Source organism: Phycodurus eques, chromosome 16 (genome assembly GCF_024500275.1).
Source record: "Phycodurus eques isolate BA_2022a chromosome 16, UOR_Pequ_1.1, whole genome shotgun sequence".
Classification (NCBI taxonomy): Eukaryota; Metazoa; Chordata; class Actinopteri; order Syngnathiformes; family Syngnathidae; genus Phycodurus; species Phycodurus eques.
This window is the reverse complement of record NC_084540.1, coordinates 15,923,028-15,940,241: the sequence shown is the minus strand read 5'-3', so window position 1 is coordinate 15,940,241 and position 17,214 is coordinate 15,923,028. Positions and strand designations below refer to the sequence as shown.

Sequence of the window (17,214 nt, the reverse complement as noted above, 5' to 3'; positions counted from 1 at the left end):
GTTATTTTGTGTGGTTGTAGCACTGCGGTGAAGTTTGATGACTGGCCATAAAACTCATGAAATTATGTAATCTTTTGTGAACTTTAAATCAAAAGTGTGATTTATTTTTTTAATTTTTTTCCTAGAGTCATTTCACACGTATGATTCCCTTTTCAATTCACTGTTGTTTTTATGATGTTCCTTTTCTGTAAATTCTGGCTTCTGACTGGCTAAAATCGAAAAGTCTAAAATCTCTAAAACCTGTGCCTTCAGTGTGCACATAGTAAACATCTAGTGCTTTGTCCTCAGCAGTTAACCAGGAAGAGGTGACACCTGAGAATGGTTTTTACCCCGGCCCACCCTGTGGAGCCCCCTCTGAGGCAGGACAAGACCTGGACCTTTTCTGCCAGACCAATACCCCCATGTGAGCAACTTAAACACATACTACAGTGAACCATGGCTTACGGAATAGCAAAACTCTGAAAATAGTTGACACACCTGCCCCACTTTTTTTTTTATTCCCTATCTTAATAGTTTGAACCCTGAATATACCAAAAACTATGGTCTCAAAAAACTTCAATATTATGTCTATCTCATCTTACAACATTACCATTAAAAAGAAATATCTTACAGATGATTTGATTTGGGGAAAAAATGCAGTAACATTGTCTAAATGAATCACCTCAACTCACTTCAACATAAGTCCTTGGCACCAAGATGGCAATAAAGGACTATTTTCGTCTAAATGAAGCGCCTCAACTCACTGCAACATAGTTCTTTAGCAGCAAGGTTTCACAAGTTGCTGGAAAAGTACTACCATTGTCTAAATGAAGCTCCTCAACTCACTTCAACATAGTTCCTTGATGCCACAATATGAAACCAAAGACATAGTTTTATTTCTTTGGCAACAAATAGCCTTTGTTTTTTTTCAGCAAATAATAGAGAGAGGTGAATTTGCAAATGCCAAATATTTCTGTTTCTGTGAAACCTATCTTTCAGCTCATCGATAAAGCCCTGGCTAATAGGAAAATAGTAATTAGTGTCCGGGAAGTATGTTGAAGTGACAACATTCCGGGAAGTACGTTTCAGAAAAATCACAAAAATAAGCGAATATTCTCCCTGGTGTAAAAGCTCACTGTTGGTATGCTGAATATGTGTTGGCAGGCTGACATCAGCTGTGGCAGAGCACCGACGTTCCGTGCGCCCATCCCGGCGTACTCAGGGATCCCGAAACCCTCTCCGGGCTCTAGCGGCCCGCGAGGACGTCAGGCAGGATTTCATGGGGCTAAACACGGCCGCCGAGCAGAGTGTCCAAACTGAGAAGAGTGAGCGCTTTCCGGATTCCCTTTTCCTTTCCGAAGTCTCACCTCAATTTTTTTGTCCCCCCACCTCCCAGATTCTATGAATTCCTCCAAGGCAAATTCCGTCAGCTCCTATCCGAATCCACGGGAGCGTCATCCACCCTTCACCAGCCCTATGCTGCTCTTCATCAAAGGTCAGCGCACATCCTCTTGGTCTGCATCTGCATCACAACCTTCGAACTGACAGCCGTCTGCACCGACAGGAAGGCAGACCGTCCAGGTCCGCCTGGCCCGGCCCTCGGCCAGCTCCTTGAACAGCGGAGACTGCTACCTGCTGGTCACCGCCGAGGACTGCATCCTGTGGAGCGGACAGTCGGCTAACGACAAAGAGAGAGCCAAAGTACGGTGTTCACACACCTAGTTGTGACTCGCTACTACAAAGTGCCTTGGCGTCATCTTGTGGCGTCTTGGTGCCATGGAACTGTGTTTAAGTGAGGGTAGGAGGTTCTATTAGACCAGCTAAAGTCCTGTCCAATCGAAAGGTAGTCCTTTGGCACCATCTTCTACACGCAATTATAAACCGCAATGGGGGAAGTCAATAACAGGGGATTACTGCACCTACCCACGACAATTACGCTTTTCTAAACCTGGAGTAACAGGCGTTCAGAACCTTCAGAGAGAGAGAGTCTCCCATACCAATACGGATAACAATCCATTCTTGAATATTTAATGTTTGTACTTCAGGCCTCAGAGTTGGCATCTTTCATTCAAAGTCGCAAGGAGCTGGGCTGTAACGCCACTTGTGTTGTCCATCTGGAAGAGGGGCTGAACAGTGACAGCAGCCTGGCTGCGGACTTCTGGAACATTCTGGGAGGAAGGACACCTTACAGAGGTTTTTTTTCTTCCACCAAACACAAATAATGCTATTAAAAGAGCTTATGTTTTGAGAACATCCGGTTAGTTAGTTAGTTAGTTGGTGAGGTAGTTAGCTCGTTAGTTTGTTATTTGGATGGTTTACTAGTTAAAATTTGGTGCAGATCCAGATAAAGTCACTGTTTTAGGATTTTATTTTTATTTTTTTCATTTTGTGTCATTTAAATCACAATAACATTATTTTGCTGGTTACTGTACATGTTGTCTAGTTTTTTGGTTTCTTCATTACTTGTTTGGTGTTTAGTGAATTAATAGTTTGGTTGATTCCTTTATTATTATTAGTTAGTTGATTAGCCGGCTGCTAGTTGATTTATATGATAGGTGGTTGGTTAGTTGTTTGCTAGTCAGACATGAACAGTACAGTCCATTTGTAACATCTTACATCATCCTCCCTCAACCTGGCAGTAGCCTGAGTTTTGCATGTGCTGCTGCCTCCAAACAGGAGCTGGTGGAGCAGAGGAGGATGAGTTGTACGAGCGCGGCGTTGTGGAGTCCAACTCTGTTTACAAGATGCTGGACAACAGACTGGTCCCCCACGAACAAGCCTGGGCCTCCATGCCCAGTGTCTCCATGCTGGACTCCACTGCGGTCTGATTAGTCCTCATTTAGTCCTCCTTTTCCATCAGAATTTTCCATGCCGCCATGTGCGGTCGCACACTTTGCACATGCCAATTACCGCCACGGCTTGTATCTCAAGACAAAAAAATCAGCCGAGATGGTTCGTGTCTCGAAAAACTCAAGTCAGTCAAGTAAAGGCACGAGTATCTCAAGGGACCACACACGCAGTTTTTATTTTATTTTCCTACATTAAAGCATAGTGTTAATGTTCAAGCTGTGCATATAAATTTACAGTGGCTTACAATTATATTAAAAGTTAAAAGTTTGAGAACCATTGAACTACAGTATTGCAAAGTCACTGTAAATGTGAGCTGCGCTCTGCGCATATATGTGCGTCCAGGCACTTGTGTTTGACTTTGGCGGCGAGGTGTACCTGTGGCTCGGGAAGGACGTGCCAGCCGACCGTCAGAAGGTGGCGCTCCAACTGAGTCGCCAGGTGTGGCTCGGGGCCTACGACTACAGAACTTGCCGGGTCAACCCGATGGATCCCACCCGCTGCGCCGTCGACACGCAGCTGTAAGACAGAGCCCCGCCTGCTGCTGGACGCAATTGCACAAGCAGGCTCGGTTACGCGTTAACGAGTTGATTTTGTTTATTTCTCCAGGATGGGTGAAGGGCGTCCCAGCTGGGCTCTCTTCGGTGTCGTCTCAGAAAACAACGAGACGGCTCTGTTCAAAGACAAGTTCGTGGACTGGACAGCGAGAGGAGATGAGGAGGAAGTGATCCAGGAGACTCAAGTTTGTGAAATTAGACTTGTATAAAACATTAAAAATGATGATACATGATGTTAATATGGTGCATTAGAGTTGTATAAAACAACTGATGCACATATGGTTAATTAGAGTTGTATAGAACATTAATTATGTCAATAATTGTAAAATTACAGTTGTTACAGTTGTATAGAACTTTATGGTGCATTAGAGTTGTATGTAATGTTAATTATGTAAATATAGAGCATTATCTATCCAAATATGCTAAATTGGAGTTGTGTAGAACATTAAATTGGTAAATATGCTACAATAAAGGTGTGTAGAACACTTAATATGTAAATTTTGAACTTCCAGTTGGACAGAACGTTAAACAAAATGTAAATATTGTACATTACTTAATTCAAAAGTGTACTCCAGTTATACATTAGAGTTGTATGTAATATTATCCATCCATCCATCCATCCATTTTCGGAGCCGCTTCTCCTCAGTAGGGTCGCGCGCGTGCTGGAGCCTATCCCAGCTATCAGCGGGCAAGAGGCGGGGTACACCCAGAACTGGTTGCCAGCCAATCGCAGGCACATACAAACAAACAACCATTCGCTCTCACATTCACACCTACGGGCAATTTAGAGTTGTCAATTAACCTACCATGCATGTTTTTGGGATGCGGGAGGAAAACGGAGTGCCTGGAGAAAACCCACGCAGGCACGGGGAGAACATGCAAACTCCACACAGGCAACATGCAAACTCCACCCCAGTCCTCAGAACTGTGAGGCAGACGCTCTAACCAGTCGTCCACCGTGCCGCCTATGTAACATTAATTAATGTTAATCAGAGGTGTATAGAACATTAAATGTAAACATGTTACATTACTTTTGTATTGAACATTAAATATGCTGTAAATATGGCGAGTTAGAGTGGTATAGCACGTTAACTATCATGTAAATGTAAATAGGGTACATTGGAGTTTTCAAGCACATTAAATATAACGTAAATGTGGTACATTAGAGTTGTGTAGATTATTAAATATGAATGTAAATATGGGACATCAGAATTGTTTAGAATGTCAAATACAATGCAATGTCGTACATCAGGTTGTATAGAACATTAGATATAATTTACTGATCATTAACTGCAATACCATAATAATCGTCATAAACATGATGCAAGTATGGTACAGTTTCTTTGTGCAGAACATTTAGAATAATATAATCAGAGTCACATTCACATGTCCATTTTTATTTTCCTCCACAGTCCCTCTCAGTGACGCCTCCATGTGACCTTGTGATGCCCTGCAATGCCAAGGCTCTTGTGTTGGGCGAGACTGCATTAGCGTCGCATAGCACGCTGGCCGGCATGGACCTCCAGAGGGGCGCCGGCTTGGACACGCAGGAGCTGAGGACCACGGGAGTCGACACGTGGCACGTCCACGAGTTCGACGACTGCGAGGTCCCCCTGGAAAACGCAGGACAACTTCACGAGGGAGACTCGTACGTAGTCCGCTGGACTTACAGCGCCGGGGCCCATTGTGAAGACAGCGCAGCTTTTTTCCTATGGCGAGGACGTCACTCCAACGTGAGTGGACGGGACACTGCTGCATTTCTCTCCATTGGGATTAACAGCAATCAAGAGTCACAGGTAACACAGCAACACACATGGCGTTGTTGCTTTTGTTATTGCTTTTCGTTGTCGCAAACTACATATAAGCAGGTATTGTTATTGCTTTCTATTGATTCTTATCTCTCTGTCAGTCCCCTCGCAAACTACCTAGTGTCAAATTCTTGTTTTGTTGTTGCTGAAGGTTGTGGTTCATGAAGGAAAGGAGCCTCCATGTTTCCTGCAGCTCTTCAAGGGAGGTCTGGTCATTCATAAAGGCCACAGAGAGGCCTCCTCTTCTAATGCAGGTGCTGCAAATTGAATATATGAACTAGTTACTTATTTATTCTGAAATTATTGAATGCATTTGATTGCGTTTGTATTGCAGCGGCGCAAGCAGGCACGTGGCGCCTGTTTGCTGTCCGAGGGGAGCTCCCGGACGAGGGCTCGCTGATGGAGGTGGAATGCTGCTGCGCCTCGCTGCGCTCCAGGGGCTCGCTGGTCCTGATCAACGGCCAGCAGGCGTCGCTGTACCTCTGGACCGGATGTAAAGCTGTGGCTAGCTGCAGGGAAGTGGCCAAGACGGCCACGGAGCACCTCACTCAAGGGTGACTTTTATGCTTTCTCTCGATCATATGTGTCAGGTGGACATGTTTAAGGTTTGACGAGTGCTTGTGTGCTTGTGCGTCAGGTGTCTGGCAGAACTGGGTCTGAGTAAAAGCCGTCCAGTGAAGATCCGGGTGGTCGAGGAAGGTTCGGAGCCCGCTGACTTCTGGGCGGCGCTGGGACTCATGGACAGGAAGGCCTATGACTGCATGCTGCAAGGTACGACATCACTACATCGTCGTAGGTTCATGTCAGTGACGTCAGGAGTTAAGTCCCTACATCACTGTGTTATTACATCGTTAAGTGACTCCTTCACTGTACTATTATATTATTAAGACATTGTTATTGCGTCACTCAACTACATTACCATATCGTTGTATCATTCAGTCACTAGTGTACATCATTAATTAAGTTACGACATCACCATAAGTCCCTATGTTACGTGCCGTTAAATTTTTCCTTAAGTCACTACATCGCTGTAATATTTACATTATAAACTATATTGTTGCATCATTAATGAAGGCACAACAATTACATACTATTACATCATTAATTAAGTTATTACATCACAATATTACACCATTAGTAAGTCACTCTATTTAACCATTACTACATTAGCACATTTTCGGTGTAGTGATTTATGAACACTTGCTGTCCACCAGATCCAGGTAAATATAACTTCACGCCGCGCCTCTTCCACCTGAGCGCCTCTTCCGGCAGCTTCAGAGCCGAGGAGTTGCACAGTCCATCGCAGCTGCCGGGCCTTGTGGCGGCCATGCCTTTCTACCAGGAGAGCCTGTATCCGGCGCCATCGCCTGGTGAGAGCCCATACTGCTTATTGACACCACCCAGGTGTACAGTACACCCGTACCAATTTTAGCATTTTTTTTTAACCAATTTCTAAAACAGAGACCCCACACCCCAGGATCATCGTTCTGAGACTTTTAGGAATCGGGCCTTTGAGTGGAAGGGAGGGAAAATGCTGAAATTCATTCAGCTTATCAGTATGTGTGTACACCGCTTGACTCCAAGTCTCCCTTCCTCAGCCCTGTTCCTGCTTGACAACCGCTTTGAAGTGTACCTGTGGCAGCGCAACCCGGCAGAGGATCAGACGGAAGGCTGGCACAGCGAGAGGAAGTGCGCCATGGAGACGACGCTGCAATACTGCCAAGGTAAAGCCCTGTGACACTACACAATGAAGGTGGTTGAAAATGAGCTAAATGCGCCTCTCTCGCTTCCTCTCTTTGTGTCAGAAGTCAACCCGAGACGCCCGCCACACGCCTACCTCATCTTGGAGGGCTGCGAGCCTTTAACCTTCACTAACGTGTTCCCTCGCTGGGAGATGAAGCCGGCGACCCACACACAGGTGTGCTCTGCAGCTGTAATTTCAGCATTATCATGTAACACACGGACCCAATGTGCGTATGGAGATACAGTTAGATGTTCTTTCGTCTGGATGGCGCCACATGACTTATTGATTGATTTTAATTCTTCATCTCGATGCGCAAACTTCAGCCGGAGTTATTCTTGAGAAACACATTAAAGTGAACCTCCGCTATATCGCGGTAGATACCGAACTGTAGGGAGTTCTTTTATTTTATGTTTTTTTTTTTGAATGTTGATATAAATACAGGGAACCACCGCTATTCTTGGGGGCTAGGGACCCTGCAGCACATCGGTAACTGAAAACCACACTAAAAGGTTTGTAATTCTCTTTTGATACCACGCGACGGCGACCCCAACTAGACATAAATAATACCTGCACCTCCCATGCACTTTGTTGTTGTAATTGTGTGTTGGTATTGTTGTTTACAATGCAAAATCTATTTTTATCAATTAATCAGTGGGATAATCAGTAGAATACAAGTGAAAATATTCAATTGCTGTCTTGCAGTCTTTTAGGAATTAAACCTCTGTCTTGTTCTTTATGAACACAGGCTACAACGCTACTGGATTTTAATGTTGGCCATAATGGTGGTACTTGGAGAGATAAATATTTTATCGGGGCCACTTTGTGTAAAGAAAATTTAAATAGAGGCCTGCCACCATTAGTGCCATCTGGGCGTATTCACAGCACAGCGCACTTTTCAATACTGTACAGTATTTGTTTTTATACATTGTATGCTTGCACATGTTTTGTGTGTTCAAATACATTTACAATGTGTTCAAAGCATGTGGGAAGAGTAAAACTATCAAACAAGTTTTTCATGGTCTTTATATTGCGTATTTTCATCTCTTGCGGCTGGGTCTGGAACATATCCCCCCGTGTGCGTTAACACGAGCGTGTCGGTTGCATGACCGCAGGGCAAGCTGACCTCGGTGCAGGACGCCCTGGCCCAGCTCACCAAGATAAGATCAAGATCAAAGCAAAGCCCCTTACCTGACAGAGGGGACCCACGAGGCCCGCAAGTGCAGCTGTCGGACCACGACTTGCAGGTAGACTCCGCAGGAACCTTTACAATCGGTACAGTTCAATGAAATTTTTTAAAATTATATTTATTAGCCTCTTTCACATGGTGATCCTGCAAAATCCACCTGTTTACACTGAACCCAGCAAAGGCCACAATTTGGTGCACAGTGACATAGCATTTCGCAAGTTGATGAAGTAAAAAAAAAAAAAAGTCTAAATTACTTTCCAGTTGTTACAGGGCAGAAGTTAATCTGAGTTTATTTGTCGGAACTTTTTTCGCCCCAATTGTTTTTGTAGCGACTTTCGTAGTTTGAAGTGCGTCTCCCTGCTGACTTGCACTGCTAACACTGACAACATGGCTGCAAACAGAGAAGAGCTAGTTTACAAAAGTGCAGTCAGTGTGGCCAACGTGTCGCTATATTTCATGACTTTTCCGACACCTCTAGCAACTATTTTTCCAAAAAGCGACTGGCGACTTTCAAGTGGGAATTTGCAGTGTTAAAACTGCGAGCAAGGTTTGAATGTACAATCACTTCACTAATCCCTCCTCCAGCTGAGTGTCTGACCGAAAGCCACGCCTCTCACTAACGTGCATCAAACTTCAATGGATTGAAGTTATTTTTTTGCTGCGTGTAAAAATCAAAAAGACGTGATAAACTTAGCTGTTGAGCAGAAATGTTGCTAATTCCACGGTGCTTTTGAATCCTCTGAGCTGCCACCTCTGAAAAGTAACTCCTGTGTTCACTCTTGTTTTGTCTCAGAATCTATCCAATTCATTCTTTTGTTGCGTCTGTTTACTAGCCCAGTTGCCCAGTTGTTGGCAAATGAGGGATGGGATTTTTTTTTATTTTCTGGAGGGGGATATTCCTCCTAAGTAACAGGCCAGTGCGAGGCTGCGGACCCTTTGCAGGTGTGCCTGCAATGAATTTGGCCGAGAGTCCACGGCAAATGTTTGACACCTCGTTGGTCACGCATTTTTACTCTGATTGGTTGTTTTTCCTCTGACTTTGTGGTTCCTAAAAAAAATAATAATAATAATCAAATTAGAAGTATTTTACAAAATGGGGCCTGTGAGGGGAATTTTTTTTTTTTCCACAGATCATTTTGCCAAAGTGCTGCTGTCAGGTCATACAGACAGTTTTAAGAAAATATTACAAACATTTGTTTTCTTTTTTTTTTTTCAAATGCAAACTTCCCTTGTAAATTCCTCTAAGTAACTGAGTATAATCATTTTCACATAGTTTTGCGTATGACAAGACAGGAGTCAATCACACGGAACATCGCCAAAGATGTGGTGCCTATTTATGCGTTGTGAAAGCAGTGATTTATTCACGTTGGAAGCTATTGACCAGAGGTATCTGCTTCAAATCCTCAAAATATTGTACTGAGGTCAACTGCCTTAAAGCTTGTCTTAAATTTTTACAAAATTGTAATTAACATAATTTTAATAATCCTATTAACTATTTACTATTTGGCCAACAAATTTCAGTTTTTCAGAATTTGAAGTTGTTTTTTGGCCAATCTACAATTATAAACACGCACTATACAGTAGGGAATCAAGCCCTGCCCCACCCCCCCCACATAAAGTTTTAAAATTGCCTATAGATGCCAGAAGATGGCACTAAATCACTACTCTTTTATTGGACATGGCTCATTTCAGAAAGAGCACAAACAATGAAGTTTACTCAGCGAATAACGCAGGAGAGGTTAAAACAAAAAAAATCTTGAGTACTCAATCACGAATAGGCAGAAGAACATTGTCCCTAAAAAAGTGTCCAGTCGGTACAATTTAACGTACATTAATTACACATTAATTTGTATTTGAAATGTATAAACTGTAATCACTATGATTGCCTTTCAGACTGCTTTGGAGCTGAAGCGAGAGGACTCCAGCTGCTAAAAAGCTGGCTTGAAGACAACCTGAAGTACTTGTTTGCCAAAATGACAAATAATATGGTTAAAAAAAAAGAAGGCAATTTTATTTATGTACTTTTTCAACAAGACACAGTACAACAATCATTTTATCTGTACAAATTACAGGTTGAAGATATGAGAGGACATATATACACGTGACAAACTACTGTATGTGGTGCTCGAGTGCTTAGAAAAGATCATCTAATAAACAACATAAACGGCACATTTTGTGTTACACTTCATCCTTGATAGTCACAAATGACCAACACAGTGTTGCCTTTGGCGGGCAGCCATTTTGGGGCCTGGAAAATGCTACAGACTGTTACCATGGAGACCAATGAGTACATTAATGTGGAGCTCATTGTGGAGCTCAAAGACCCAAGTTTAGTTCCTCACAAAGTAAGTAAAGTACGTGGCAAAAATATGGCATGTATTGCCATAGGACTAATGTATTCTGAACCTAAACAAAATGGATGACAGGAATTTACTGAACTACAACAGACAAGAATCACAAAAGCCCAAGGCGTTGGCGGCCGGATAAAAAACAGCCAGGCGACCCATTTTGGGCCCACAGTTTGGGAAACCCTGGTTGTAAATTGTAGTCTCATGTTCAACAAAGGATCATTTAGAAAATGGATGACTATCAATGTGAACAAAAGTATTGGGATACATACAGGAAGTGGAAGTTTAATGGGGGTTCTTCCACGCTAAATTAATCCTTGGTAGAACAGAAGAGAACTTCACTGAACTGTTCCTACATAGTTGGGCGTATACAATTTTCTTAAATGGGTGTGTCCATCGGCAGCATTTTGTAACTAGTGGGGTAGCACTTCTGCCTTACAGTTCTGATGTTGTGTGTTTGAATCCTACTTTTTGTCCGGGTTCACATTGCAATTCCAATAACAAGCATTTTACCATTATTGAAGAAAATTGTCCATAGGTGTGAATCTCAGCGTGAACACTTATCTGTCTATATCTGCCCTGTGATTGGCTGGCAACCAGTCCAGGGTGTAACACACTTCTTGCTCAAGGTCAGCTGGGCTAGTCTTCAGCTCCCCCACCACCCAAACGATATAGAAAATGGATGGCTGGGGCATAAATAGTGGTGCCCTACGAATTCTGCCCAGCAACAGGTGACGTGACCAAGAAAAAGAACGTGGAACATGGCTGGAGTTTGTCATTGAAGAACTCCTCTAAATGGCCAAATGAGCCTAATATGTTCGCTTCAAATCAAAATGGCTGACTTTCTGTGTCTTTTCAGGCATTGCTTCTTGAGACGTTTTGCCATGTCTATGCATGATTGGCATGGCTACCAAATTTCATGTTACTAAGTGAGACTGGCTTTGGGAGCTGAATTTTCGAAATATTTCATCGCATCGCTCGCCTGTTCACACTCACAAAACGTCCGCCAGTCCGCTTAGTGGTGGCCGTTTCACGGTCTGATATTTTTCTGAGCACGGATTAGCTGACTAAGCCTCCGTATGAGAAATTGGATTTAAATAGCCCACCGCTACGAGAAAAGTCTTTCATGGATGCGGGACTTTGACTTAACTTGTTGAGGAAAGGAAAACAAAACGATCAATACTCAATCAATACTCATTGACTTATGCGTTGAGTCGTCAACATCGGCGCCTCCGCCTCATGAAAAGTTCAGTGTGTAAAGCCAGCGCTCAGGTGAAGTTGGCCGAGTGCTGGAGTGGCGGCTGGCGGTCAAACATCAAAGAACGCCAGGACTTTGGTCCAACTAAATGGGGTTCGAAGCCAGGTTTAGGGTTTCAAATAAGCAGTTCAAGACAGGGTTAGGATTTCAAGTTTGGGTTTCACAGCAGGGTTAGGGTTTTATGCAGTGAGTGGATAGGGTTTCAAATTAGAGGTTCAAGACATTTCATCATTAGGGTTTGAAGCCAGGTTTAGGGTTTCATATCGCCATAATTGAAACCTAAAACCCGACTTGAAAACAATAATTTGAAACCTCAACCTTTGCTTCAAACCGTAACCCCGACGTGAAAATCCCGCATTTGAATCTCTTACACTGTCTTGAACTATAATTTCAAGCAGGATTAGCGTTTCAAAACAGATTTCAGGTTTGAAACTAGAGTTAGGGTTTCAAGCCAGGGTTAGGGTTTCTAATTAACCTAATTTCATCATCATTAGGTTCTCAACACAGAGTTATGGTTTCAAATCACCTTAATTTGAAACATTTTGACATTTGAAACTGTCATTTCAAATTTTAACCTTTGCTTCAAACCCAAACCTGTCTTCAAATCCTAACCATTGCTTCAAAACCTGACCCTGATGTGAAAACCTAATTTAAAATCCTGATCCTGTTTAATTTCTCTAATTGGAAGCAGGATTACGGTTTCAAGACAGGATTTAGGTTTGAAGTCAAGGTTAGGGTTTTTAAGACAGGGTTAGCATTTCAAATTTGGGTTTCAAGTCAGGGAAGTTTGGGTTAGAGTTTAAGGTTTGAATGAGTGTTTGTAGCCTGATGTGCTGGTGCTGCGTTCAAAGTCTCGGCGGGGTCTAGATGGCGTGCTCCCTCTGGCCCTCGGTCCCGTTGAGGACGCCGCGCTCCGGCTCGGAGGCCAGAGCCGCTTCCCTCAGGACCACCATGTGGTCCTCGGCCGCGTGCAGCGATTGGTCGATCCAGTCCAGGCTTCCCGACATGTGGCAGGCGTTGCGGGTGACCAGGACCAGGTGGCTGACGGACAGGAGAAGAGCAGTCGCCCTGCGATGGCGGCATCAAAAATGGTGGGCATCTTGGATTTCATTCAAAGATACAATACAAAAGTGATCCAAACAATGTGACAATAAAGACATGAGACAGTCTCGTTTCTTTATTGTCACACCTCAATGCTTTTTACACTACAAATGGAGACATTTTCCACATTTTAACTTATCCTTCCATATTTCTCCACTGATTCATTGATTATTGAAATTACTTCATCTTCAAAATGTTCATCTCATTTGTGACATATTGGAAAGTATTTTTGACATTCCCAGAATTCCCATATTTTTCAATATTTCTTAATTGCCAAATGGTTGGAGACATCTTACAAATTTCCCCAATTCTTCCACATTTCTCAAACGATTCAAACCATTCCAACTTCAAATTGTTCAGCGTGTTGAGCGTTTTGTATTGTCGCGAATGCTAGAACAGCCTCAGTGCTGGCGGTGGCCATGTTTTTTTGTTGTACTCTTGTGTAGGGAGGATTGGCTAGAGGCCAGTTAGCACTGACCACTAGCCAAGCTCTTCTCTCAATTTCCTGCTCTGTGGTTATCATCACATGCCTCTTTGTTATTACTGGTACCCTTCTGTGGTGCCATCACACAAAAAAAAAGAATAAAAGCAAGAGTTGTATTTATTTTATATCACCTAGCGTCCAGCAGGATGGGGTCCAAAGGCGGGTACATGGATCGTACCACATCGTCCACCCTGTTACAAATAACCAAAGAAAAACTGTCAGTTAGCGTGTTAGCAGTGTAGCTAAGAGGTAAACTAACATCACCTGGGGCTGATACGCTTGGCCACAGTGATGATGTCGCCCAGGCTGGCCGGCGCTTTGACCTTGGCCCCTGAGCCCATCGTCAGGGCGACCAGTTTCTCCGTCAACGTGTGGCAGATCTACAATGAAAACTGGTCAGTGTCCATCGGTTCCTACAGTGAGTTTTCTTGTGTTACCTTCAGGATAGCGATGCAGTGAGAGACCAATCCGCTGTGAAAAGAAGAAGAAGAAAAAAAAGACAATTTGCATTTGCAAACGTGCAGACTGTTTTGGTTGAGCATGCAAATGCTAGCACTTTGAACTAGTGGTTAATATGTCTGCCTCACAGCTCTGAGGTCACGGGTTTGATTTTCTGTATTCTCCAGCTTCCTCCCACATTCCAAAAACGTGCATGTTGTTCATTTAAGACTCTAAATTGTCCACAGGTGTGCATGTGAATGGTTGTTTAGCAATATGCTCCCTTCCACTAACTGGCAACCAGTTCGTCGTTTGTGTACATGTGTGGATGTTTGTTACCACTTTTTTTTTTAGACTGCTACCGGTATGAGTATTTACTCTTTAGTACTCACTGATACGGAGTACCGATACCACTAGTACTTTTGATACATATGCAAAATTTCAGTTACCACAATGACAAATAATTGTGAACAAAGGCCTTTCTTTTTATCTGCTCCACAGGAAGATTCGCCAATGTGTCAAACTGTCGCAGTGTAGCGCTACCTACTGGTGAGGAGGACTTAATGTCAGATTTTTTTTTTTTTTTTTTTCGGTGACTGGTGTCGACAGCCTTCACAAGTATCCGATATTTTACCTATATTGCTTGTCTGTATGTTCTCTGACATTAACTGGCAACCAGTTCGTCATCTGTCCCCATCTTACCCGCACCCCTAATGAGGAGAAACGGTATAGAAAATAAATGGAAGGATGTTTGTTCATATGTATCCCGCCTTGGATGGATCCCGAAGCGAAAGACATACGAGGCGTCCTCGATCCAGTCCTCGTTCTCCAGGATGGCCTCAATGTGCGGGTTGGTGATGACCACGTCTTCCAGCTCCAGCTCGGACAGCTCGCTCTGCGTCTCCATGGCGCCGATCAGGTCCACCGTGGGTCTGACGGAACAGGAAACAGGTGTCAATTATTGGTTTGACAGCCAGGTGTGCCTAATGAATGGCCCAGACACTCACTTGGAGTCAAAGTGGTGCAGCAGGTGGTGCGGGTGGCAGTAGCGGTGGCGGCACACCACCACCAGGGCGGCCAAGGACGCCAGGAAGATGGTGGCGAGCACACCGATGGCCACGATCACCACCGTCTCCATGGCGACGACCGGGGCGGCGACTGGTCTGAGAGTCGAGATTAAGGACGGGCGTTCATCTATGGAGGACGCATCAGGTTAAACAAATTTTTGTGACAATAATGTTCTTTGCCATCAACTGTACCTTACTCAAAAAAGAAAGCCAAAGGAAAAGCAACAATTGTGTCATTAATGACCCTGTCAAGTGAATTTAGAGATTTGGTTCTAAATAGGTTGTAAATGTTTGAAGATAAATGCTGAAAACGTCCAAAGACTGACTACTATGTAGAACTCAATTGTGGAGATACTGATACTATCACTAAACTGTTTTTCAACATTTCAGTTTTGCAGATTCTTTGGGGGGGGGGGGCACAATTAAAAGCAGTGACATACTTTGGGATAAGTTGCCCCACCCTCACAATATAAGAACTTGACCGCCTTCATTAGCATCAGTTGTTATCCTGCGCAATTGCGACGTGCAATAAGCTAGCTAGCGATGCGTCTTCCCTTTGGATAGTCCACTGCCGTGGCCGCTCTAGAGAGTCTCGTTGTCGACCACAAGTGCCCGCACGCCACACAGGGAAAGGTAGAGGAGTGAGGAAAGCGGAATAATATTAAAAATATATATATCTGACTTGACAGCCAGATGTGGATCGGGGCTTTGGGCTGTTGTGGCCGCTTCAGAGTGGCTAGTTGTTGGCTGTGAGTGCATGCACGTCGTGGAGACAAGGCAGAAGAGCAAGGTAAAACAAAACAAAAAGTCCAGTTTGACAACAAGCATGTGGACAGGGGCTTTGATCTGGCGTGGCCGCTTTAGAGCGCCTCGTGGTAGCAGTGTGGAAAAGGCCGCGATAACCCGGTGGGGTATATTTCAGCCACTGGAGTCTTTAAGCAGATATATTTTTGTGGCTCAAACATGTAGCTACTGTACGTGTACGCATAAGAAAAATGCTAAATGAAGTAGTATAAATTTTCCAGGTTGGAGAAGTGGTATTTAATTGACAGTTGAGCAGGCTGTGGTTTCAGCACATTCTGCGGACACCCCCAAATCGTTTGAGAGCGGAGAGAATGGCATGATTTTCCACGCTTTTGAAGCCTCATTTTACATACTTGGTGATTTTGTTCATTCACAATTGGCAGGGTTTTCAAACGACGCTCTTTTCTGTGGTGTGTCAAATTTAGAAGCCTTTTATTTCCTCTATACAGGCACTTTAATGATTTCTTACTGTATGTCGCAGTAAATTCGATTTCCTGTTCTACTGTTATTAGCACACTTTGCTTCTTTCCATTTCCTGCTCTATGGTTGTATCAGCCTTCCTATTTGCCACTGTAAATGATATTCTGTCACAAAATGCCGTCGTTTTTTTTTTTTAACACAACATTTGAGTTTTCTTGCTTTTGTCCTGCGTTGCGCAACCCGCTCCATGGCGCCACACTCTTCTGAGGAATGTTGTAATTCTTTAATCTGATTATTTTTGGGTTAAGTGACCCGTGTCACATGAGCTTTTCTCTGAACAAAATTCAACAATAGTCTCTTGGCAGCACACATTCTTTTTTTCCCCCCAATTGAAAACTCACAAATTCATCACTTGCACACTGCTAGCTACCTCACACCCCTTTGTTCAGTTTAAATATTCCAAGGGATTTCAGAAGGAGTTGAACCACAAAATGTCAATTTTAATCATCGGTCGATCCAATCCAGTTTCTATACCTGCTGGAGCCTATCTCGGCTGTCTTCGAGCGAAAGGCGGGGTACGCCCTTGGATTGGTTGCGAGCCAATCACAGGGTACATATAGACAAATAATTCACACCTATGGGCTTTTTAGAGTCTTCAATAAAACTAACATGCATGTTTTTGGAATGTGGGAGGAAGTTAGAATACACTGAGAAAACCCAGGCAGGCCCGACGAGAACATGCAAACTCCTCACAGGAAGGCCGCAGCCCGGATTCAAACCCAGAACCTCAAAACTGTGAGGCAGATGTGCTAACCATATGTCCACCCATTTCGATCATATACGGTAATATTGCTAATAATGGTTGTAATTTACCATAATGAAAAATAAATGTAAGTATAAAACTCAAATTATAAAAAAAATAAAATTCTACTCACATGCAAGGAATTTTTCAAATGCATTGTTTCAATTGTGTATGTGCATTTAAAAAACAATGGAACAATTAAATCATACAAACATAAACACTTCAACTTATTTTCTACACACAAGCCCTTATAGCAGAAATATGACTTACCTTAACGTTTCACCGCCAAAAACTAAAACAAACAACAACAAAAAGTTCCTCCTCTTTCTTCAGCAGCAGGGCGAAGGCGGAGACGTCGCCGACATTTCCGA

The 17,214-nt window shown here is 43.4% G+C and overlaps 2 protein-coding genes across 5 annotated transcripts in view; one reads left to right on the top strand and one right to left on the bottom strand.

Annotated features, from left to right (window-relative positions):
- The window catches only part of svilc (supervillin c), a 25,026-nt gene extending 14,657 nt beyond the window's left edge, over positions 1-10,369 (top strand). For 2 of the 3 annotated variants that reach the window (XM_061699574.1, XM_061699575.1), the window contains 17 exons: positions 289-403; positions 1,144-1,304; positions 1,376-1,474; positions 1,544-1,680; positions 2,025-2,172; positions 2,656-2,801; positions 3,172-3,347; positions 3,436-3,568; positions 4,796-5,179; positions 5,343-5,445; positions 5,526-5,745; positions 5,829-5,962; positions 6,406-6,561; positions 6,790-6,915; positions 6,997-7,109; positions 8,048-8,179; positions 10,015-10,369. In XM_061699574.1, coding sequence (XP_061555558.1) covers positions 289-403; positions 1,144-1,304; positions 1,376-1,474; positions 1,544-1,680; positions 2,025-2,172; positions 2,656-2,801; positions 3,172-3,347; positions 3,436-3,568; positions 4,796-5,179; positions 5,343-5,445; positions 5,526-5,745; positions 5,829-5,962; positions 6,406-6,561; positions 6,790-6,915; positions 6,997-7,109; positions 8,048-8,179; positions 10,015-10,053 — 2,522 coding nt within the window. In that variant the 3' untranslated portion in view covers positions 10,054-10,369. The remainder of the gene's footprint in view (positions 1-288; positions 404-1,143; positions 1,305-1,375; positions 1,475-1,543; positions 1,681-2,024; positions 2,173-2,655; positions 2,802-3,171; positions 3,348-3,435; positions 3,569-4,795; positions 5,180-5,342; positions 5,446-5,525; positions 5,746-5,828; positions 5,963-6,405; positions 6,562-6,789; positions 6,916-6,996; positions 7,110-8,047; positions 8,180-10,014) is intronic. The other variant, XM_061699576.1, reaches the window with a different exon arrangement.
- tmem98 (transmembrane protein 98) lies at positions 10,117-17,214 on the bottom strand. 2 transcript variants are annotated; one of them, XM_061699581.1, is made up of 7 exons: positions 17,114-17,214; positions 14,758-14,944; positions 14,551-14,682; positions 13,750-13,783; positions 13,577-13,692; positions 13,444-13,527; positions 10,117-12,795 (listed from the first exon to the last, which is right to left on the bottom strand). In XM_061699581.1, exons 2-7 carry the CDS (start codon positions 14,886-14,888, stop codon positions 12,591-12,593), a joined length of 702 nt encoding a protein of 233 aa, XP_061555565.1. In that variant the 5' UTR covers positions 14,889-14,944; positions 17,114-17,214; the 3' UTR covers positions 10,117-12,590. The 2 variants fall into 2 exon arrangements, with proteins under 2 accessions (XP_061555565.1, XP_061555566.1); XM_061699582.1 differs by having other exon boundaries at positions 13,444-13,503.

Coding starts and splice junctions, on each gene's coding strand:
- tmem98 (XM_061699581.1), bottom strand. CDS start 14,888: ATGGAGACGGTGGTGATCGTGGCCATCGGTGTGCTCGCCACCATCTTC. Junction 14,683..14,757: donor CTGCACCACTTTGACTCCAA/GTGAGTGTCTGG, acceptor CTGTTCCGTCAG/ACCCACGGTGGACCTGATCG. Junction 13,693..13,749: donor ACTGCATCGCTATCCTGAAG/GTAACACAAGAA, acceptor TTTTCATTGTAG/ATCTGCCACACGTTGACGGA.